The 23,326-nt window shown below is 33.7% G+C and overlaps 3 protein-coding genes across 4 annotated transcripts; 1 reads left to right on the top strand and 2 right to left on the bottom strand.

Annotated features, from left to right (window-relative positions):
* The first annotated feature begins 596 nt into the window (after positions 1-596).
* Positions 597-8,919, top strand: LOC108345497 (DDT domain-containing protein DDR4). The gene is made up of 12 exons (XM_017584079.2): positions 597-1,215; positions 1,297-1,407; positions 3,132-3,218; positions 3,313-3,350; positions 3,431-3,512; positions 4,171-4,277; positions 4,381-4,546; positions 5,713-5,805; positions 5,950-6,073; positions 7,273-7,315; positions 7,438-7,623; positions 7,708-8,919. The coding sequence occupies exons 1-12, from the start codon at positions 883-885 to the stop codon at positions 8,471-8,473; spliced, it is 2,136 nt and encodes a 711-aa protein (XP_017439568.1). The 5' UTR covers positions 597-882; the 3' UTR covers positions 8,474-8,919.
* Positions 8,920-10,227: 1,308 nt separating this feature from the next.
* Positions 10,228-12,334, bottom strand: LOC108345517 (AAA-ATPase ASD, mitochondrial). Its single transcript, XM_017584093.2, has one exon. The coding sequence runs from the start codon at positions 11,915-11,917 to the stop codon at positions 10,400-10,402; it is 1,518 nt and encodes a 505-aa protein (XP_017439582.1). The 5' UTR covers positions 11,918-12,334; the 3' UTR covers positions 10,228-10,399.
* Positions 12,335-19,252: 6,918 nt separating this feature from the next.
* Positions 19,253-22,865, bottom strand: LOC108332756 (hydroxyproline O-galactosyltransferase GALT6). Of its 2 annotated transcripts, none has more exons than XM_017568065.2 (7): positions 22,036-22,865; positions 21,378-21,616; positions 21,011-21,301; positions 20,804-20,932; positions 20,549-20,722; positions 19,745-19,852; positions 19,253-19,621 (listed from the first exon to the last, which is right to left on the bottom strand). In XM_017568065.2, the coding sequence occupies exons 1-7, from the start codon at positions 22,694-22,696 to the stop codon at positions 19,412-19,414; spliced, it is 1,812 nt and encodes a 603-aa protein (XP_017423554.1). In that variant the 5' UTR covers positions 22,697-22,865; the 3' UTR covers positions 19,253-19,411. The 2 variants fall into 2 exon arrangements, with proteins under 2 accessions (XP_017423554.1, XP_052725485.1); XM_052869525.1 differs by having other exon boundaries at positions 22,026-22,220.
* Positions 22,866-23,326: the final 461 nt, after the last annotated feature.

Genomic DNA, 23,326 nt, shown 5'->3' with positions numbered 1-23,326 from the left:
CCTTTTTAAGGCAGAAAGGAGAATCAAATCAGTGATGTCGAAATTCTTCAGTTTGAACACTTCTGTTCGACAAGTTAGAGCTTTCCGTTTTTAAACTTAACATGTCAGATTTAGCTTTTGAGAAGTTGAAAATCATTGACTGAACAAATTGTAACTTTAGTCAAAACTATAGTCTTACAGTTTGAAAAACAAAACCAATCTTGTTTAGCCTCTTGTGTTTACATCAAAGTTTCTCAAGCAGCACAGTAACAAGAACTGTTTCAACTTACACACTTGGTCATGGTTAAAATCTGTTAAATAACACAGGAAAAGATAAGAAGCAGTTCAGATTTTATTGAGGTAAGTCTAATCCAAATTCACAGTCAACTTATCGAAATAGAAGAATGAAATCGTGTAAACTAAATCAACAGTGTAATCCAAAAGGGAAGAAAAAAGTAAAAAAAATTCAAATACCACCAAAGTAAAGGCAATGAGCAGTGTAATCCAAAAGGGAACAAAACAGTAGATTTAATCTTTCTTAGATTTGACCCAAGGTGAAACCAAATCTAACCTCATAGCACCAAATTTCAGGTACTGTCCCTCTCTCTATCATCACTGCCAGTGACCACTCTTTCTATGTCTTCAGTCTTTGTTTTTCGTATTTTGCAGTTACATTCATCCACTTGAGCTTCTCATAGGAGACACTCAGCTTTGGATTTGAGGGTTTGGATTGGACCCTTTGGTCCTTCCCATCTCCTCTCTCTTTTCTCTTTTCTTTTTTCTTTTTTAATTTCTTCTCTTGCTCTTTCTAGTTTCCGCAATCTAATGCTAACTCATCAATCATGATTCTCCAACTCTAATCTCAAACTCACTTCCCTAAACCCTAATTTAATATCTCTTGTCATGTCCAACGGATCCCCTCCTCCGGTGACCGGCGAACACTCCCTGCCACCGGAAGCCGACCCCTCAAACCATGTTTTCGATTCGAAGGAGGAAACTGCGGTGACTCCTCCCCTAACCACAAGGAGTACCCGCCCGTCCCGGGCGTGCACCATGCGCGCCGCCTCTCGCCTCCTTTCCTCGCCGGTGGCTGCTAAGAAGGAGGTTTCTCCGCCACCGACGCCGCAATGCAGCAAGATTGTTACTCCGCTGGTGGAGCCGCCCTCGCCGTCACAGTTGCCACGGTGGCACCTGCGGACGATGTGGGAGTTTGCTTCCGTACTGAATTTCTTGCATGTGAGTTGGGAAGTGTAATCTTTGACTTTGGTTTGCTTTTGTTTGTGTTTTTTGTATGTGAAAAGTTGTGCCTTGTTGCAGCTATTTATGCCTCTTTTGAATATCTCACTGGAATTTTCTGCGGAAGAGTTGGAGACGGCCCTTCTTAACCCCAACGATACTTTGTTTCATGTTCATATGCCTTTGCTAAAGGTTGGTTGGTGTTATTACTAATTTTTGTTTACTTTTCCTTTTAGTTTGTTTTTTGGTCCTTGGTTGTTGTTTATGGCATTACTTTTTTCTTATGTGGATGTATATCTTAATCTTTGTGGTTGAGTTTGTTTATTGCTTCTTGTTGTTGTGATTACTCTGCACGTGTTTATTATGATTCTATCATCATGTTTTTTCCTGTTTTGGGCTGAATTATCTTATTTTGAATGTTTATGCTCCAATTTTACACCTTCAATTGGAGAATATAGTTTTGTAACCTGGTCGAGTTGGATGCTTGACTGTGAGATAGATTTTAGAGTTATTAAGTAAAATCTTTGTTATTATAATTTGTTCAGGGAAGCTTCTGTGTGGTTGAACGAGAGTAGAGTGGATTAGACAAATATTTTGCATTGGTGTTATTTAGTTTTAGATCAAATATAATTGTAGCCAGCTCTTTTGGGAATGTTTTTATGACCAAGGTAAAAAAGAAACCTGTGTTTTGGGATTGCTTATGAGTTTTGGCTTAGTCCCCTTGTGTCGTGTTTTTTATATTTTCTTTTTCAGTTTTACATATTTTTGACATAATGCAGATGATTGTTTCTCATAGGGTTGGCTTCTGTAATGCTGGATTTGATGGGTGGAAGAAGGCCTGTTATTTTTTGTTTTCAAATTACATTAATGATTGATGACTTAGCAATGAATTTGACCAATTTAATTTTCTGAGATGAGATGGATATAATTCCTTGACTGATTGCAGGCTTGAGGTTGACCGAGGTTTGTAAGTAGAGAGAAGATTCTTGATTTTGAAAGTTTTATTAGAATTATGAAAAGCCCTTTATTCAGTAGCTAAAAGATAAATTTGAACTTGCCTTGTTCTTTTCATCTGCATTAGTGTTAAATTAGGAACATGTGGGGATTGTGATAAGCAGATCTGAAGGCACATTCTTCTGCTGAAGCATTGAATGCAACCATTAAGTTTGTTTATTCGATGCAGTTATAGCTTTTAAGAACGATAATGACCCTGTTTTCTTAATGAAAAGGTTACAATATGCAAAACAGTCTGAGTAAGTTTTAAAAGCTGTCACATTTATACATATGTTGACTTTGAACTCGCCCTTGATGTTCTGGATGCAAATCAATCTCAAAGGTGCTGTTGCAAGGAGTAATATATATATATATATATATAAATATATATATATATATATATATATATATGTATGTATGTATGTATGTACCTTGGATAGCATAAGGAAAGGCCAACTTAGTAGAATTTTCTAAACTTTGGGGTGCAAGTGACATCTACATACCTAGTTATTACTCAGTTTTCTTATATGAGTTCATACATGATTTAAATTATATGACTTGTGATGATTTAGCTCTTTATTGTATTGTTGCTTGTAAATGTATGTTAAAGGCAGGGTCTTCAACCAGTCTCTGATCTAATGAATCATCTACCTATGTTTATATAACTTTTGATTTTGAATTATTATAAAAAAAAACAACCTTGATTTAGAATATTGGTGAAGGAAAGTGAAGGTTGTCAATTGAGTAATCACACAGTTTCAAATCTAATAATAGTTGTTTGAACTTGAATTAGTGATTTAGCTGTAATTCTTCTGCAATTATCTTTCTCAAGGTTTATTCCATAGCGAATCAGTACTTGCTTCTCCAAGTGTTTGCAGAGCTGCTACTGGTCTGATAATAACATATATTTAATGTTTTGATAGGCAATCCCTCCTATTACCCGAATGGCACTCACACGAGATACTTGGATAACCGTATTGTGCAGGAAATTGAGAGATTGGTGGCATTGGGTAATAAGTTACTTTCAATCGGCAAGCTGATATTTTATAATAATGTCTATTTTACAATTTCTAGAGTTAATAAGAGGTTGGAATCCAAATGTAGGTTGCTGATGGGGATCTTCCAGTTGTTGCTTCCCATGGGTAAGCGCTCATGCAATTTTTGTAATCCTAGAATCTTAATCTTCAAATATCACAGGTCTTACGTTATGCTAATCTGACAGGGTGGAGATTGAAGTGTATAATTCACTTGATCCAGGGATCCGTGTTGTCATCTTAAAAGCAATATGCGACATTCGTGTTGAGGTATATTTTGTTTTTTAGTATTCATATATTAATATCTGTTTATCTCAAATGGATGAATTTTGGAATGGTAGGATGCGGCCCCTCTGTCTGATGTTTATATCTTAATGGATGACTGTATACATTTATGCTATGTAAAAGTTGTTCATGTTCTAGCATGGCATTTTCTGTTTTTTGGCATGCTCCTTGCATCTTCTCATAAGCGAGTCCATTATACTTGTGTATTTAACGAGTTGTTCTAGTTTCTGTTTTTGAGGCCAATGACTTTTGTGGCTGATATTCACCTACCATCCTAAAACTCACTTGGTGACACTTTACTCAGTTTTCTCGTTGTTTTGGAACCCTCCATAGATAGCCCTTTCCAAGACACTAACAACAACTCTGATACCAATGTATAAGCACTGAAGTATATGGGTAACCCACCTGTAAAAGCTAACCATTAACTGGAAAGAACTGAGCGCTTAAAACTCCATCAAGCATCCCATACTACTCAATTTAAGACATAGGCATCCTCCTAGGATTTTTACTTGGTCATGGTCGTGGGGAGCCCAATATCAAAACCTACTGGGTGCATCCACGATTCCCAATTTTTTTTACTCTATTGTCCCTTTTTGTATTATACCAGTGATGTAATAATCCAATTTGAGTAATTATTTTGCAGCAAGAAGACATCCGAAGTTATATTGACAACTCAATTAAACACGGTGTTAGGCTTTCAACATTCCGTAAAGAGCGTATAGGAGGTGATTCGAACGGAATTTCTTATTGGTAATAAACTTTTTGTTTTGGGTTGTCATGGTCAAATTTTTAAATCTTATATTAGAAAGTATTGTGCTTATGGTTTTATTCATTTGAAATTTGACTGGTGCAGGTATGAAGATGATCCCATTATTGGACATAGGCTGTATCGAGAAATAAGGAAAACTGAAGTGATTCAAATGAAGAAAGGGAAAGCAAGAGGTTCCCAGGTTCTTTCTAGCACATCATACCAGTGGGAAGCAGTTGCTACCAATTTTGATGAATTTCAAGATGTTTCTGTAAGTTACTAAAGCTGGGGGTTGATCAACGTTCATTTTAAGGAGTTACTTATCACTTAAGCCTAGAACAACTAACATTTGTTGTAGTTGAGACTTTGGTGTTATAGATTTGAGATTTTGATAATTAATCACTTGTTAAATGTAAATGTAAATTACACAATAGTTTGTCATGCTAGAAAACACCATAAATCTACTTTATTGTGATTATAAACCCAAACATATAGTCTTATCAAACTTTCTTAGAATTTTAACTTTGTTGGAAATCCAAATTAGGCGTTCTCCTAGAAATCTGATGTTAGATTCAAAACTTATTTATCAGAATCTAATTATAGATCAAATGAAAACTTGCATGATTAAAATTACCTAAGGTTTTTTTCTTGCGATTTTTGTTGATTCTTTTTATTGTTTAATTTTGTAAAATCAAGAAGAAAATCATTAATTTTCATGGGTTCAGATTGTCTGTGCTAGAAAGAGAAATTTACTTTTGCAATAAGAAACTACGATAGAAAGGGTGGCACATCCTTTAGGATACAAACGCATACATAAGAAAATCAAAAAGTTATGTTGTAAGATATCTGTAGGGAAAAAGACATTGAAAATAATACTGAAGAAGCAAACATAAATGTGATTTCTAAAAATTCTGCGTGGAATTTTTTTTTTTCAATTTTATAAATTGCTAGATAAATGTTTTCTTTTTCTTTAGTTGGTGTTTATTGGATTTAATAGTTTTACCTCCGAAGGGCTGACAAAATCTTCTTTAATCATGTTGTGAGTGGTTCTCAAAAGTCAAAGACACCTTCATAGTAAATTGCTTCTAAACTAATCTGAAAGTTATTTGATCTCACAAGCAAACATTTTATATTCTTGTAGCTAAGCCTTTGTTGATTATATGATACGATCCAGAGATCAATGTTAGAGATTCATGAGATCTGATGTTGAATGTGGAAGCATTTGCATTGTTCAACTGTTTGATGATTTTGCGCTTTAGTCATTGTTATTTAGTGAATACAACTTTATCCAGATGATCGGTTTGACCCTTATTTTTCTTTTTCATTTTCAGTAAGAACTAGTGTATCCTGCTATTGTTATTAATTAGGTTCATTTTTTTTCTTTACATGAGCCACGTCATGTATGAATTTAATCAATTCTTTCATCTGCTTACACAGGAGAAGCTTTTCTCAAGTAAAAACAGAACAGAGACTTCTCTGGGGAAAAAGCTGAAGATAGACATGCTTCCTGAAGTTGAGAAAGCTCATAAGGTAGGGGTTGAGAAATTTGAGAAGAATTGGTGTTTCTAAAATTAAATTCAATTTTTTTTTAAAAACAAATATTGATTTATGGCCCTTGAAGGATCTTAATTGCATTTTCATTCAACTGTTACCAAATTGGTTTGGTTGGCACAGAAAAAGGAGAAAATGCTGAAAAAGCAACACAGACAAGCTCTTCTACTTGATAATTACTTGGTTGTTGATGGGCTTGGTCCAGGGCGTTCTCTTCGTGACAGGAAACCTGTTACCTACACTTTTGGTAAGAGCTAGAAGTTTAATTATAACTGGAGCCATCATTTTCATGGTATTGGTAGTTGATACCTATAATTGGTTGATTTAAATTTTGTTTTAACAACTGTACTTTGTTTGTTAGTCCCGGCTCCTTCTGTATAAATGTTAGAATGTATAAAATATATCTATATCTGGATTCTATTGTTCAGTTTCTAGAGCAATTTTTTTATCTCAACACCCTGCAAAGTAATCTGGGGAGTTGTTTCCAATATTTCCTAGTTGTTTTTATTCAATTAAGATTAATAACTTTGTCGTATTAGTGAGCTTGGGATTGTCTATTAATTCTACCTAACTATCTGGATAAATAGGACCTTTGGATATTTTATAGCACTAGATTGCAAAACATTTTGATGTAATATAATAGGTTGCTCTCCTTTTCCAACATAAACAATATTTCTTAAACAAAAAATGAGTTTCTGTGATTGCGCTCTGCTCCCAGGTACCTCCTATTTTTCTAAGCACTTAGGCTGGATCCATTGACCCATAACCTGGGGCTTATCTGGTTTTATTAGTAACTCGTTGCCCGGGATTGCCAGTGCTACCATAGGGATACTGCAATGGAAATATTAATTGCGGCTCGTCTTTGTATCATCCAATGAGTATCTAATATATAATGTCATGTTGAAATTTTCCTTTTTACCCAGTCAGCCTTTACAACATGGTAGACTTCTTTTATAAAAATCTTATATTCTGTTTCATTCTCGGTTCTTGAGTAATTTTAAGAGGGTTAGCCCTTTTGCAATTGTAAGATAAACCTTGTGATTTGGTGGCCCCCAGTTTTAGGCTTGGAAACAACTCCCCTCATCTCATGGGTTGAAAATACATATGTGACCCTCCCTGTTACCGCAATGGTTGTAGATTTTTCTTTTTCAAGCCATGATGCTTCAAGATCCAAAAAAAGACAACTCATGTTGCTCCCATCTTCACCTGTAGATTTTTTCATTTTCAGCAAGATGTTTGTGTCCTTTTTATTACTTGGGACATGATGGTTTGAACCTATGACTTGCAAATTACCCAAAACACTCACATCTAACCCACTCCTATTGGTTTTGTTCAAATTGTTGACTGAATTTTCTGATTTTCTTTTTTATTGAACTTGAATCAACTTACCCTTAGAAACCACTATGTGCTTGTTCTAAACCTAACCTGAAATTACTGTTATTGCAGATGATTTTGACCGGTCAATCGATGAGGCAATTAAAGTAACCAAGTATGTTCTTCTATCCTTTCATTCTTTGTTTGGTGTATGTATGAGGAGGGAGACAGGTCAGTCATACGCATTAACTTGTGCCATGTACTCATTTCTTGTATATATGTTCATTCCATTGTCAGGCAGAAACAGCCATCTCCAGAACGTATGCCCAGGAGAGAATCGGTAGCAAAACCTGAAGCTTTGACTAATGGTAAATATGGTCCTCTGCATGCCACACAAGATGCGAATTTTGGTATACCATCTTCAGAATCAGCTGACTCTTATGATGACAAGGAAGACCATGAAAATGACAACTTGGATCGAAGGTGTGTATTTTTTGTTTCTTTCAAATATGCTGAGATGTTTCTTCTCAAATCTAATTTTCACTAATTATCTCATTTCAACGTTAGCAATCGTCAAAGACGGAGACCTAATCGATATTCAGAAAGGGAGTTTGTTGGAGCAGTATCATACAATGAGGCAGACTTCGATAGTGATGATGATATTGTTGGCGAAGCTGTATATGATGAAGAATATCTAGAGAAACGCAAGCATAAAAGGAAGTCTTCCAGTAGCTCTGAAGGAGAAGAAGAACATGAGTGGGACGAATACAATGTTGAAGATGACGAAGAAGAAGAAGATGATGATGATGATGATGATTCCTTGAGCATGAGTGAGGATAGTCACAAACCCCGCAAGGTCAAACAGGTGCCAGGCCGTACTAGGAGAGAAACCAAACTGAGATCTGTGGGTGAGATTCAATCAAGTCTAAGACGCAGTAAAAGGGCAACTAGAAATTCTATAAATTACCGTCAATATGAGGCCTCAGAATCAGAAACCGAGTTTATCAAATCTGACAAGTCTGATACATCAGCTGATCACTCAGAACCCAGTGAGAATGGTGAATACATGATGGAAAGTGAAGATTCAGGTGGCAGTGATGATGAAGAACAAGAAACGAAAGTAGATGAGCCTATTACATATCCTGCAATAGAAGAGAATGAACAAAACCAAGCTCCTGAAAAATTAAGTAGTCCTGGTCAGGAGGATCCTGGTCAGGAGGAAGTTGAGAGCACAGGAAAGAGACGCTTCCTTGATTTGAATGAGCTTGCTCCTACCACTGGTTTTGATGATGGTCCAAACACAATAATGAAAGATGAAGACAATGATTACTGAAGCTTCTCATTCTGCTCGAGAGCAGGAATTGTAGTTTTCTATCAGAGAAGCCAATGTGTATGATAATAGAACTATAAATTTTGTTAAGCCCCAGAGAAAGTTACGATCAGGTTTCTTCTTGAGGCACAGTCTGAGAAGCCCTTGGTGCATGATTTGCCACCAGAAGCAGCGTGATACGCAGTTATGTAGATTAGGTAGTCACTTTTTCTTTAATATTTTTACTACATTCAAAGGGTCCTCCAAAATGAATGAGAAATTGTTGGGCGTTATTTAGCCCGTCCAATCCGTGTACAATAACTGTCAACAGCTACTGTAACTTTAGAAAATATGTGGCTTTCAGAAGATTAAAGCTCTGTACTTTCTCCTTTTTATTTAATTTATACTTGTTTGCATTAGGTTCAAGAGATCAATTGAATCGAATTAATTCATCAAAGTTAGTTTTTTTATTTGACGAAATTTTCATGATTTATTTGGTTAAATGCTATTTTATAGAACTTAATATTTTATAACTTTATGCATTTCCTTTCTATTTTGTTAGTTTGTAACAAAATCGCATTATGGTTCTCATAGCTAAGACTAGAGTATTAACGTCCAACTAAATTTCTCATGTCTATAAAAAAAAAAGTTTTGAATATTTCCTTAATTATTTTGGATTAGGTTAAAATTTGCTTATAGGTCACTTTCTTTCAATTTCAAATCACAATCAACAAGGACGTGAGTCTAATATTGATAATCAGATTATTGCAAAGTATTAAAGTCTAACATCAATTATTTCTTCTAAATGGTAAACTGGCAACGCATGTGCTGTTTCTATGAAGAGATTATATTCCCATTTCAATTCGCGGTGGAATCTAATGCTATATAAAAACCAAACCAAATTGAGAGGTGAACTTCGAATTTATTTTTAAGATTATAGTATTCGTATATTGTACTCTTTAATCTTGGCTATTCTTTCACCGTATATACTTTTCAATCTCCTTTTAAATTATTAATTATTTTATATTTTCTATATGCACTTTCTTTTGGAGGTGTTATCGTTTTCAAAATAATCACATTCTATTTTTACCGCTTTTATTTTGTTTTGTCTATATCTCAACTATACTTATATATTATTGAATATTTTGCTTTTAATTTAAAACAAAAAAATACACTCACTTATATTTTTATATTTATTTGAATTCACTTGCAAGTTTCTTATTTTATAAATTAATGGTTTAAAATTTTACTCTACTAAAAAGTACTGATACAATGCATAGATTTTTCATTCAATTTTGTTTTGCTTCCATAAAAGACAAATCGATTGCAACTCATTTTTTAAAAGTAGCTCAAGAAAGTAGGATTGTGCAGATCTCATAAAGAAAATTTTGGCCATATTTTTACCAAAGATGAGACATCTCAGCACCCCTTTCCTCAGTGATCAATCAGAGCTAGTTTGCTTTTTTCCGTTTGTGCAACCTCATTTACTAAAAACCAGAGGACAAAAATTGCTTTTCTGTTTACATGTAACAAAAAAGCACTCACAAGTACTCCCTCTTTCATGTTACCTTGTGCTCTTACCTCTCTACATTTCCCTCATTCATGATTCCTATCATTTATATCAGTGCATAATAGAAACAATATTCAGCAATAGCCCACACAATATAAGGTTCCATTATGAGAAACAATAGCCTTCATATTATGATTATGTTGCATTTTGGAGGCACCTTAACAGCAAGGTATTTCAAGGGAGAAAAGAACAACAGGGCAGGGACCTATCCCTATAACAATAAATCTTCTCAAGTCTCAATACAAGTTCAAAATTAATCAAAAAAGTAGGAGGATTTAGCAAACCCTTTGTTGTTGAAGTATATAATCCCTCCCTTTTTAATAATCTCATGGAGTTGACTAACATAGATACATAGTATAATAAGAAATGTGCCTGCTTTGTCATAGCTGGCATTGATTCACTGCTTTGTCAGGTGGAAGCTCACCGTTTTCCTTAATGGAGCCATTTTGTTGAAGAAGTTGGTCATGTTGAATGGGACAATTCTGCTCCAGCTCCTCAGCTTTTGCAGCTTTTGCAGCTTTCTCAAGTGCTTGAATCAAGGTGGAGAGGCACTTGTGAGGATCATCCAGTGGGGACTTGGGCATGAGATTTTCAGCAACATCAGCTGGGGTGATGTTGGCCTCCTCTATTAGCCTCTTGATGGTGTCAAACAATGGATGAGTTTGTAGCTTAAAGTAATTATTTGCAAGCACTTTAAAGCCATCAAAAGTGCAATAGGAGAGTTGAATGTGTTTGTCCATTCTCCCCCTTCTAATGAGTGCAGGATCAAGTTTCTCCACATAATTGGTTGTGAACACAATCAGCCTCTCCCCTCCACAGGCAGACCAAATCCCATCAATGAAATTCAACAGCCCTGAGAGTGTGACTTTGCTGCCACTCCCTCCTTCTTCCTTGGCCTCTTTCCTTCCAACAACATCCTTATCAGTTTCCTCGTCCGACAACTTATCTGCCTTCTTCTTCCTCTGCCCTGTAAGATCAAGAGAGCAATCAATGTCTTCAATAACAATTATAGACTTACTGGTTGTCTCAATCAGAAGCTTCCTCAACTCTGTGTTGTCCTTCACTGCAGTGAGCTCCAAGTCATAGACATCATAGGCCAACAAATTGGCCATTGCAGCAATCATGGTGGACTTGCCTGTCCCAGGAGGGCCATGAAGAAGGTACCCCCTTTTCCATGCCTTCCCAATCCTTGCATAGAAATCCTTGCTCTTGCTGAAAGTGATCAAATCCTCAATGATCTCCTTTTTCTTCTCAGGCTCCAAGGCCATTGTTTCAAAAGTAGCAGGGTGCTCAAACACAATGTGGCTCCACATCGTCTGCTTGTAACTTGGCCACTTATAGCCAGGGCTATTAGTGTACAACTTCCTCTGCCTGTTCCTCAGACGAATCTCCTTCCCCTCCCTCATAACATGCTCCAAATAGGACTCAGTTATCAGGTCTCTATACTTGTTGTGAAAAGTGAGCTTGTAGAACCTTCTCTCCTGTTCTGGATAATAGGACATTGAAGACCTGCTTGGTGACATCACTTTGCTAGAGACCCACCAAACTTTGACACCCTTGTGCTCATCCGTTACCCTTTCATACTCATCCATAGTCAAAACCAAGTTGCTGCTATCTTTACCCATTTCAGCTTTCAGCCTTTTAGCACTCTTTGATGTGTTGGCACTGAGATATGCTTCCACAGCCGCATAGGCCTCACTGCGCTTTAGCCTGTCTCCCATGTACTCATGGAAGGAGATTCGAATATAAGGGGAAAAGTAACTCATGATCCTATGTGTGTACTTCTCAAAGAAACGTTGAACCCCGTAGGGACAGTACTGTCTCATGATCGTCCACAAGAACATCAAGCTAGCTAAGGTTGACCCCATTGTTGTCCACGTCTCACTCATCATCTTCATGTTGCCCTTCTCTTTCAGGAGGTGGCTGTCAAATTGCTGTAAGGTAAGGGAAAGAGAAAAACTAAAAGGTAGTGAGAGTGAGTATGTGAGTGGGTGGGGATGAGAATTGAGAAAGAATACAAAGGCCAGCCAGTGTTTATAACCAAAATGAGTCAAATGACACTACCAAAGCAACGTGGAGTAATTTTAAAATGAGAAAAGTACAAATGAAATAGAATATTAGGTTCCACTGAGTTATTTTGATTTGGTGGGACTATGTGGAAGGTGGCCCAAAAGCTTAAATTTATGAACTGATTCATGGTATGTTGTGTCTTATTGGACACTGCAGAGAAAAAAAGCTCTGAAACTGAGCAAATTTCTTAACAAAAAACAAATGTGGCCCCTATCTAGCAAGGGTTTTTGCTCATCACTAGTGAAAGAAACTCTCTCTATTGAGGTTGCTACTTGGCTGTCAATGGAGATGACGAGCTTCTCAATTAAGGCTTAATGGGGTCCTTCTCATGCTCACAATACTTAAATTTCATGTCCTTGTGTCTATTTCTCATTGTTTGATGCACTTATTGTCATTTTCCTCCTCAAGTTGTAAAACATAGCACAAAGACGAGCATAATTCCAAGTTAATAAAGCTATACCACTAATGTTTTCCAAATTAGATCCATGTTACATGTTTGTTTCTTATCCAGTTTTACAATTTTTTTCCACTAACCATTTTATAAGATTTTTTTCATTATTGAACTGTGTCTATACAGTATGTGACGGATTATTCACTTGTAATAATGACGCAAAGAACTTTGAGGTCATCAAATTGATGTATAGGGAGTAATTTTTATTTTCCTGACATTATATTTTCATCGGATTTGATCAATATCATAGGGAGTAATTGATGACAGAATCAAACACACTTCTGCTAAAAAAAATTAAAGAAATTTAGAAGCACTATCATTTTGTGTTTCATTCTTTTCTCCCATGGTTGAATAATTTCTCACTTGCAGTTTCACGAAGAAAACTTGTGGACTTGAGCATATTCTGTTCACACTTCATACCTGCCGTCACCTTTGAAATCTGAAGAGGTTGGGTTGACACTTCCACACCCTTTGATTTTATTTTATCAAACATAAAAATACTTCCATCACATCTCAATCATTTCGAAATAACTTTTTGAAATTTATATTCTGTTAGAAATAAGTCAGAATTTAAGTTTTACATTAAATAAAAATTAAAAAAAAATTATTATTGTTCTTGCTAAGAACATGGACCTCGCATAAGCCTCACAGTAGTAAACCTAACTCTCGTCTCTTAATTTATCTGCTCTTCGTGTTCTCTCCTTTTTCTTTTCAATCCCTTCAAAGGTTTTACATTAAATAAAAGCAAAAAAAAGTAATCATTATATAAAAAAATTAAATCTATAAGTTTATTGTTTAAATATTTGAGTTAAATATAGTTTTAACAAGAAGTTTAACTCTTAACTATTTGTCTAAAAAGTTAATCAAGTTCATTTTCTCCCATGTCTTTTAGCATTTGAAAAGTGTTATTTTTTCACTATTTGGTAAAGATAGAAAAGAGAATAAATTTGTTGATATATTCATCGAACCACATCAGTAAAATTACGATTTTTTTCAATCACCGATTTTTGTTTCATTTATGGTTAGATCAAGTTTAAATTTTGACAAAAAGTTCACAACATAGAATTCTTCAATTTTATTATTGAGATCATCAAATAAAGGTTTTTGATTAAAGAAATCGGTTTTACATTATTACTCTACGTTTAGGTTCTTTTTTGTTTTTCTTTATATTTAAAAACATTATTAAATTAATTTATTAAATGAATTTATGTGAATTTTATCATGTTTTTGAGTTGATTTTTTTATACTCATAAAAATATTAATGTTTATTTTATGATTATTGTTATCATTTATATTTATTGTTGTTAAGAATTATGTTCGCTTCATATCTTAGTTTTTTTTTTTTGCTGTTATTATTGTTCTCCTATAATAATATCTTTATGGAAATTTGACTTTGATTAGTGATGTGATTGTTATAAAATCCATAAAATCAACCATGATATTTCACATGTAAGAGTGAATAGAAGATGATAAAATGAGGTACACAACAAAAGAAAGTCCAATTTGTAAGTGAATTATCCTACTCCATTCTCCATTATAGAGCTCCATTTAATAAAGCATCCAAAAACTCAAGTTGCCAATGGGGAAGGGATATAGGCCTTTTTGGGTTATGATGACTTTCATTGAAAACAATATGATATTACAAAGTTTCTTATAAATAAGAAAGAAATAGGAGGAAAATAGAGAACAGGATAAAAGTATACTGTATAAATTGTTATGTGACTGTGGTATATATTTAACCAAAAATATATGTTAATTATTCTGCTTCAGCTTATTTCTATCCGTATTTCTTTTCATTAAAAAACAAGATTAAAGTTTTGATTAAGTTGTTATTTATAAATATGTTTTGTTAGCGACATAAGATTTTGTTTCCTCAAGACTAATTGGGTTTCGAAAGAGAGACACATGGGACGCGGAATTTGGTATGCGGAACATAAAATTATTGCAAACATGTAACCATACGAATCAGACACTATTTATTCCTTTTTTTTCTTTTTTATTTGTTCTTTTGCATTTATTATATTTTGGAAATAATTTACTCAAAAATAATTATAAATGTAAATATCATTTATTATTTTCTTAAATACATTTATTAAACAAAATAATCGGTGTCTCAACTTGAACTAACTTTTTTAATCTTAAAATTAGACTTTTCAGCCAAATCCTCAACCAATTCTCTTTTCATTTATAAATCATGTTATTAATCTTTTTAAAAAAATTCATTTAAAAATAATTTTTTTATTATTTTAAATTTCAAATATATTTTATCACCGATAATTATTTTAAAGAAACAACTTACTATTAAATTATGTATATAAAAAGTTAACAATTGACAACTGACATGATAACAAAAATAAAAAATGTTTTTAAAAGATAATACAACAGTAATTAAAAAATAATTGAATATTTTTCAATATATATATATATATATATATATATATATATATATATATATATATATATATATATATATATATATTACTGTTTCAGTATGTAGGTCCGAGATTGTGCTTCCTTCTTTCCCACTGTGATGCCAACGCGATCCCTTCAAGATATCGACTCTACTACACCGATCGGTCGTCTCTTGCAGAAAAATACTCCAAAGCTCAAGTCAGCCTTAGTTCAAAAAGTTTCAACACGGTAATTATTTAGATCAAAAAGTACCTTTATCTGAACACTCATCTTATACTTGTAAACTTAATTCTTGATGAGAACTATTACCTGCTAATTAATCTCATATTCATTTCATATATTTTATTTTCTATTATTCGTTCTCTGACCATTAACGCCTATATTTCGTTTTTCACTGCATTTAATTGACCTTTAATGCTCTTTATTCGTCTATTATTCATCTCCTCCTACTTTCAGTTTTAACCGATTAGCCAACCTCCTTATCTAACCGATTGGCCAATCTCTTTATCGGACTGAGCTTCTTTTTCGATGCCCATTCGATACACTACAATTACTATTTCAGCTTAGTGTTGTATAATTCTTTTATTGGGATGTTTAGAAAAATATTTCGAATTTTTCCTACAATCCTTTAGATAACATAATTGATTAAATTCTTTTAAGACAATATAATAGTTATGTTGACAATATTAACATCAGTTTTTAATTCAACAAAACTGTAAATAACGAGGAATGAGAAACTTCAAGGGGATGACTATATTCCAATATTTGAGACTTATTTGTTGTCTCTATAGTCCAACATTTATATGATATTCTAGATCACTAGATCTGTTCAATCATTATTTTTCTTTCACTGGGACAAAAAACTTAGCATTCCTTACATATAGTCACCAAAATAAAGAATTCGTTAGGTGAAATTGATAGGGTTTTGTTCATGATGTTGTAATGGCTTGTGTCATCGTGTCCAGGGTGCTTTCTTCTGTCAAGGATGCCAAAAATGAGAAGTGAAAATTTGATTTATCTTATTGATAGGTAATTTGTATTGTAATATAAAAATTGAAGTTAGGTGTATTGTTTTAAATACAAACATTTTTTGGTTGAAAAATTAAAAAGAAATCTTAAAAATATTAATTATTAATTTCTAATTATAATTATAAACAAACTAAATATTGAATATAAAAATAAAATTATAAATTTAACAAACAATCCCTACAAATTTATCACGTTCTTTCTCTTAATTTCACACTTTATATTTTCTTCTCAAAAAAATTTCTAGAAATTATCACAGATCACTTAAACCAAATCACATTCTAACACATCATTTCAAATCAATCCCCTCAAATCCCCCAGAAATAATAAATTATATCTACCAAACATTATATAACTCAAGATATTATACCATATTACACTATTGGTAGATTTGGTGCCATAAATAATACAGAGAACAATTATGTTTGAAAAAGAAGAAGTAAATCTAACAAAATTAAGAAAAGAAAAATAACTAACGTATTTGACTATTTTTTCATACCATCTTAATTTTTTTTTTCAAATTTGAAACTATGTTTTAAACCTGAGGATTATAGCATCATAAATCATATCAATACATTATCCTAAATACTATAATATTCAACTAGGATAAAAAAATTTACCTGCCAAAAATGGATTTCAGAGCAACACATGTAATTATCTGATATAATGACTAGGTAAAAATTTTAAAAAAATGTAAAAAGATATAATAGATGAATGTTAACTAATTAGAACCATCAAAGATAAGAAAAGAGACAAGAATAAAAATATCATGTTAGACAAAGAGAAATTGATACAATCATAAGAACGAAAAAGTCACAATTTAATGGAATGGATTGATAATTCAAATAAAAATTCTTATAAAATATTTTTTTTTTTAAGAATTAGAGTTTTAACTTAAAAACTAGAAGAATTTTCTAACTTCAAAATGTTTACATCGTATTTTTACATAAGTTTAAGAATAGAAACCTTAAAATAAAGTTCAAAGTCTCAAATAAATGAAAATAACACGAAACGAAAATTATCATACTTTCGCTTAGCGAGACTCGCTAGCCCAACGAACACAAATTGGCTCATCCAGCTAATTTAAAAGTTTGTCTTTCTTTTTTATCATCAAGTTTTCCTTTCATTATTGTTGTCATTGCTCCTCCTTGATGAATAAATATTTCCTAGGTAATATCATTCTTTCTTTTTCCTATTATTAGTGTCACTGCTTCTTGATAAACAATTATTCTCTATGCAAGAAAACAAAACAAGATGGATTAATACTTCCTTTAAATGACAAATCAAAATGTTATTTTCTTTCCTTCGTTTTCTCTCTTTTTGTTCTCCTCTATTTATTTTACTTCCTTTTCTCTATTTTCTCTCTTTTGTTTTGCTTCCTTTTATATAAGCACTTTCTTTTCTTGTGTTCTCTTTAGCTTTTACTCTTATTTTCTTTTGAACACATCTAACTTTTGCAAAGTCCTCTCTTCCTCCTCTTTCAAGTATAGAATATAGTTCTTGAGGTCTTCATTAACCATGGAAGTTGCATTCCAATTAGGACATTGATGAATTTCATGACCATAGCCTTCACTTTTAGTGCATCTCAAAACACTTGTATTATTAGTTGACAAATATTTTTTGTCATGCTTGTGCATTCTCTAAGCTCACCAATTTTTCCATTTAGGTTATTATGTGTGACATGACTTCATTGACTTCCCCTCCAAGACCACACAAGCACTAGATGTATTTCTTCGTGCTTTCATTTCCTCTAATCAATTGATGCCAATGAGGAGTAGGATATGTTAAACCACTTCCTAAAGGATGCCTATGTTGAAACATGTTGTATTGTTAAATATTTCTAGAAAAGGTTAAGAAGACAAAATAACATAATATATTTAAAATATCATCACTCTTCTAATTATTTCATTCAAAAGTCCACACACGTATCACACTTGTAAGCTCTCTTTTTTAAAGTACTTCCTTGCCTTTTTTCACTCAAATTCCCTTTAGCACTTGGTAGAGAACTTGAGTAACTTAAACAAAGAGTGACAAATCAATATGAGAAACATTACAATATCTTAACCTTAACTGAAGAGGTAAAGAAAAATACATAACTCTAAGACAAAACTTCAAATAACTTTGAAAGAAATAAAACAATAAAAATAGAAAATAATAAGACTAAAAAAAAAGTTAAATTAAACACTACAAATACTCTAAAAAAAGACTTAATGTAATTCAATAAACTAACAATTATAACAATAGTGTAGCATAATAATTGTCTTGAACTCTATAATTTTTTTACCTTGGATCTTTACCCTCTCTTTTTTTTTTTCATATATATTTGTTTCTTTATTACTTGGATTTACTATTCTTTTTTGTTTTTTCTAATTTTCAGTTAAAAACACACAAATAAAACTAAACAGACTATCATTCAAAAATCAAAACTAAGACAAAATTAAAGGTAAGTAGTTAATTATCACTACAATTAAAAAATAGATTGTTTTCAAAAATCAAATGTAGAAATAAATAATTTAACAAAAAACTTGAAAAATTAAAAATTCAACGAAATTGGATAAAATATTAGAGTTTTATTCCTTATATAATTCTAAGAGAAAATAACCAAACAAAATTTAAAAAAAAAAACACAAAACAAAAACATTTAAGACTTTTTAGGTTTTTTTAAATATGATAGAAAAATAAGATAAAAAAGGATATTCAAACTAAAACATTTCTTTAAATACCACGATATTTTCTTTAAATACCACGATATTTTCTAAGAGAGTGTACTACTGTTTTTGAATTTAAATCATTAAAAAGCATAACAAAAATAAATTAAAAAAAATATAAAATAAATCGAGAATAAGAACATCATAATCTAATAATAAGTTAAGTTGCTGCTACAATATTTGATAAGAATAAGAATTCTAACCTAAAAATTAAGAAAAAAATTTCTCTAAATAAAATACAAATGTATATAATATAACTTAAAAGTGTTTGTATTTTTTTTTTACCACTCCATAAAGAAGATATTAAGACGTGCTTTACATAAATACCATTGGAGCAGCACTCGGTATGACAAAGATGAAATAAACTAATATTTTTAAGAAAGCGGGATGAAGAATAAAGTGTGAAAAAAGAGTAAGATATAAAAAAATGTCAGAACTTGTATATATGTAAGAGCATGTTCCCGCAATCCTAAAAATGATATCCCCACTCACTCAAACCTTACGTTGATCGTCCCATCCCACGCTGAAACAACAAGGAAGAAGATAGTATCGAGTAACCCAAATAATGGAATTCGCTATCTAAAATAAATAATGAAATTTAAAAGGCCACATTTATACAGGACTACAGTTAACTAACCATCACTATATATACAATATTGAATCTAAGCTATGACTGCAAAATTTTCTCTGTTCCTCGCTGAAGTCAAAGATGGCGACCAACAACGTTATCTCATGTTGCAGCACTCAGGAATTGTCTGCATCTGCAATTTATCCCACAGGCACATCATCTGCCTAGGCGATTGGTAATGGGCAGTGACATAGCCTTCTACACAACCATACTGGCAGAACCTCAAGCTATGAAAGTAGTATACTGGTTTCGTTCTGTTAAATTGTTCTACCCACATTCCCATACTCACATCTTCCATTTTAAACAACTGCATAAAGAAGAAAACATTCACAACTTCAACCACTACAGACACCAAATGCACTAGCATAAAGATTCTTGAGGCATTACAGGACAAAAGAGAAAATGTGCAATGATATATTAGAATACTAACCCTTAATTTATGCTCCTCGAATTCAGATACTATGTAGCTTGCAATATCAGAAGACAAAATATAACCCGGTCCATTAGCATAGGGTGGGTATTCCTCTTCTGGCCACTCCTAAAAGCAGAAGACAACAAAATTATCATCAGCAAGAAGATAGATGTGAAAAAACAACGAGGAAGTAAGAACCATTATTAATTCTATCACGGCCTATTAGAGTAAGAGTTCTGAATACACAATAAAGCGTTTTTGCTGAATGCTGTGTGATATGTTCAGTTAGGGATCGTGGTCTCCAACCCATAAAATTAAGATTAAGATGACTGACAATATAGTGCTACAACGAGGTGATAACTATAAACAATGGAGACCTGATGACTGATTGAAGAGAAGGAAGAATAGCAATTCTTCATGAAGTAATTACTGTATAAGCAAAATCAATCAAAAGGTTGCACAATACTAAAATAATAAGTGGAGTCAATACTAAATGAAGTTATTTTAGAGTCTGTTTGAATACAAACCATACGTGCCTTTGAGAGGTTATCCGCTATATATAGAAAGCTTTTTCCAATGAAGAAACTTTTAAAACAATTCAGATTTTGTATCGAACTCGAACATACTCTTAATTTCATTTTGAGCTTTCGCTTAGTTGCCAAAAGAAACCAATGCTCTAGCAGAGATGATACACTCTTTGATCAGATACAGACCTTTGTTGGTGACGAATTATAACAAACTAGTTTATAAAAGAATTTCCCATACGACGCTAACTCCTCAACTATGGTAAAAGCATTGCAGCAGCCAACAGGTTTTGATTACCTCATATGTCACGGCCCATTTACCATGGCGCATGGGTCTGTGGCGGTAATTGATGTTCCCGATATAAAAGCTCATAGAATATGGAACATTCCTTACTCGAGTCATAACATCATCAACTTTTATAAAAGTGTCATCATCTCCCTTCATGATATACTCCGCAGAAACTGTGCGAACCTATGAACAGTACAGCCATCTCGTACATTAACTTAAACTATTTCCTTTTTAAAGTGGAAGTTTTTTAAACAGTCAACTTACCCCGTATTCACAGATGGCCACCGTTTTCAGCACAACAAGGTCATAGTTATCCACGTAAGGAACTATAACAATATCACCAAAATATTCTGCCTCCTTCTTCAACTCCACGTTAATTTCCTTCCTCGTGTGCTGTCAAAACCATTCAATTGTGAAGAAATCTCCAGAACCAACAAAATGACCATAAACTGAGAAACTTGTTCGCATTACCAGTGCTACAAAGAAGCGAGCTACCACTTTTGAAGATTGGATTAAGTTATGCTGCATCCATGACTTCCTCACAGCCATCCGCTCAGCAAAATGGTTTCCGGCTGAAAGGATCCCAACAAACAATTCCACGCCAAAGTGAGGAAGACTTGGGGCACGCCATCTGGTTGAAAATTCAAGATGCTGCTGCGAGGAAATGTTGGGATGCACCAAGGGCAAAGAGGCAGCAAATACAGAACGGACACTAATGTCCCCGCTCAAAATAAGACCAGTGGCATCCTCAAGAGTAAAGCCCTGTTCAAATCAAAACAGAGCATTATTATGTAAAACCCACTTCAAACTAAGAAGTTGAAGGACATTGATTACCCACAGTGCGATAAGGAAAAGAGGTGACATGCCTCCCATCAACATAAATATGGTAACCCTCCAACCCAGCACTAAGAGTAAGAACAAATAGCTTGTTCACAGAAAATGGAAATGGCCAATCAACTGCTACTCGTTTTGTCCGACCAATCAATCTCTTCAACCACCACTCTGCCTTGGACTCAACTGCATGTCTGTCACCATCATCACCCCGAATCCACTTCTCACATTTCACCAACCCATCCACTGTATCAAACACGAGTAACAACTTAATTTAGCACTATCACAACCTATGATGCACATTAACGATAAATGTATCAGGTACAATAGTATCAAATACAACAATAGTTCGAAGATAAGACACATAAAATATGCTTGAACTGAAACTTTATTTATGTTTTTAATAGAATCTTAGGACAGATGACCTGATGATCGGATGTGGAGGATAGATGATCTGATGATCTGGTCACATTATCTTAAGTTTAACGCAGGGGTTGTGGATTGTTTGGACATGATATTAATGTTTGAGAAAGATATGAGATTTGTATAGTTTTAATAAATGAAATTTATTGTGTAATGAGATTGGTAAAGTATCCATATACGGGGAGCAAATTAAAGTGTTTCCTATATCACAACCATAAAGAATAAAACATACTTTTTCTTACCAGTATCTTCACCAGCTCTTGATTTCCAACCATCACAGCGCATTGCAGTACCCCAATGCATGCGGTAACAAGTGTTGAGTTCAATCACAGGCTTTCCACTCCAATCCCCTCTCAACCTAGGATTGAAATGTAAGACCCTAGGTGGTTCTTCACCCTCCACCGTCGTCAGCCCCTGCAACTCCATCATAAACTGCCACTTCTTCCTTTGCGCTCTTAACGGCTCCCCAACCACGGTTACATAGGACCCTAACGTGAGCCCACAGGGAATCACCATCGACCTCCCGCGGCTAAAAAACTCGGGCCCGGATACCGATATGGATTCGGGGCATGGCCTGGATTTATTATCGAGCTTGGAAACGGGGGCCTGCACGTTACCTGATTTAAGTTCGGCCCAGAGAACCCTGCCGAGGCGGCAAGCGGATTGGTAGAGGAAGGAATCAAATGCGGCATCGTTTAGGGTCAAACCCGAGACGACGCCGTTTGGGGGCCGAACGAGCGGCGGGAGGCGAAACGGTCGTTCTTGAGTGGTTCTGAAGACGAAGGGTATCTCGAGGAAGACGACGAGAATGTAGAAGAACCCAAGAACGATGAAAATCTGAGTGGATCGCTGTCTGGTGAATGAGACAAGAGTATCTAACTTCCCTATTCTCCCTCTTTTCATCTCTGGTTTTGGCGCCTGAGGATAATCGATTTCAGGTTGGTGACAACTACGTCGTTCTATCTCTTGCTGGCACTGCAATGTGGTTCACGTAACCATGATTATGCTCTCTCTACATTAATATGAAATTTACTATTTCCCTGCCACATTTTGAGGTTGTTCAAAACCAGAATTTTCCCATGCCTTTTCTTTTCACCTCTATATATTCCACGAACCATTTATATGTTCGTAGTTTTTAATATATTAAAATTTCTCTGGAATTAAACATATTAACCATCCTAAATTCAAAATATAGAAATACTTTTTGTTCAAAAAAGTTATAAATACACTATCATTATGAAAATATAATTTCAAAGTTCCAATTTATAAATAAGGGATGTGCAAACTAAAGTAGAGCGTGACTAGGAGTAAAGTGTACATAAATAAATGATGCATTTGTGAATAGGAGAATATCTATAGTATATTATTTAGGTTGTCGGTTATCCTCGTTTGTTTTGTTTTTTTTTATCGTTTAATACTTACGTAATTCATCCTTTACTCTGCTATCTAATGTTTAATGCTCTTCGAAGACGTAATTCATTATTTATTCTGTTTTTTTTTATTGTTCAATATTTTCATGTGAAAGAAAAAAAT

The sequence above is a fragment of the Vigna angularis genome, chromosome 1 (genome assembly GCF_016808095.1).
Source record: "Vigna angularis cultivar LongXiaoDou No.4 chromosome 1, ASM1680809v1, whole genome shotgun sequence".
NCBI classification, from domain to species: Eukaryota; Viridiplantae; Streptophyta; class Magnoliopsida; order Fabales; family Fabaceae; genus Vigna; species Vigna angularis.
The sequence above is the reverse complement of the archived record's forward strand: the minus strand, read 5'-3'. Positions and strand labels throughout refer to the sequence as shown.

Excerpts from the sequence above, each read along its gene's own strand:
- LOC108345497 (XM_017584079.2), top strand. The coding sequence starts at position 883 with ATGTCCAACGGATCCCCTCCTCCGGTGACCGGCGAACACTCCCTGCCA. Across the intron at positions 3,219-3,312 it reads TGAGAGATTGGTGGCATTGG|GTTGCTGATGGGGATCTTCC; the intron begins GTAATAAGTTAC and ends ATCCAAATGTAG. Across the intron at positions 4,278-4,380 it reads TCGAACGGAATTTCTTATTG|GTATGAAGATGATCCCATTA; the intron begins GTAATAAACTTT and ends TGACTGGTGCAG.
- LOC108345517 (XM_017584093.2), bottom strand. The coding sequence starts at position 11,917 with ATGAAGATGATGAGTGAGACGTGGACAACAATGGGGTCAACCTTAGCT.
- LOC108332756 (XM_017568065.2), bottom strand. The coding sequence starts at position 22,696 with ATGAAAAGAGGGAGAATAGGGAAGTTAGATACTCTTGTCTCATTCACC. Across the intron at positions 21,302-21,377 it reads CCTCTTTTCCTTATCGCACT|GGCTTTACTCTTGAGGATGC; the intron begins GTGGGTAATCAA and ends TGATTTGAACAG. Across the intron at positions 19,622-19,744 it reads TCGAGGAGCATAAATTAAGG|TTGTTTAAAATGGAAGATGT; the intron begins GTTAGTATTCTA and ends TTCTTTATGCAG.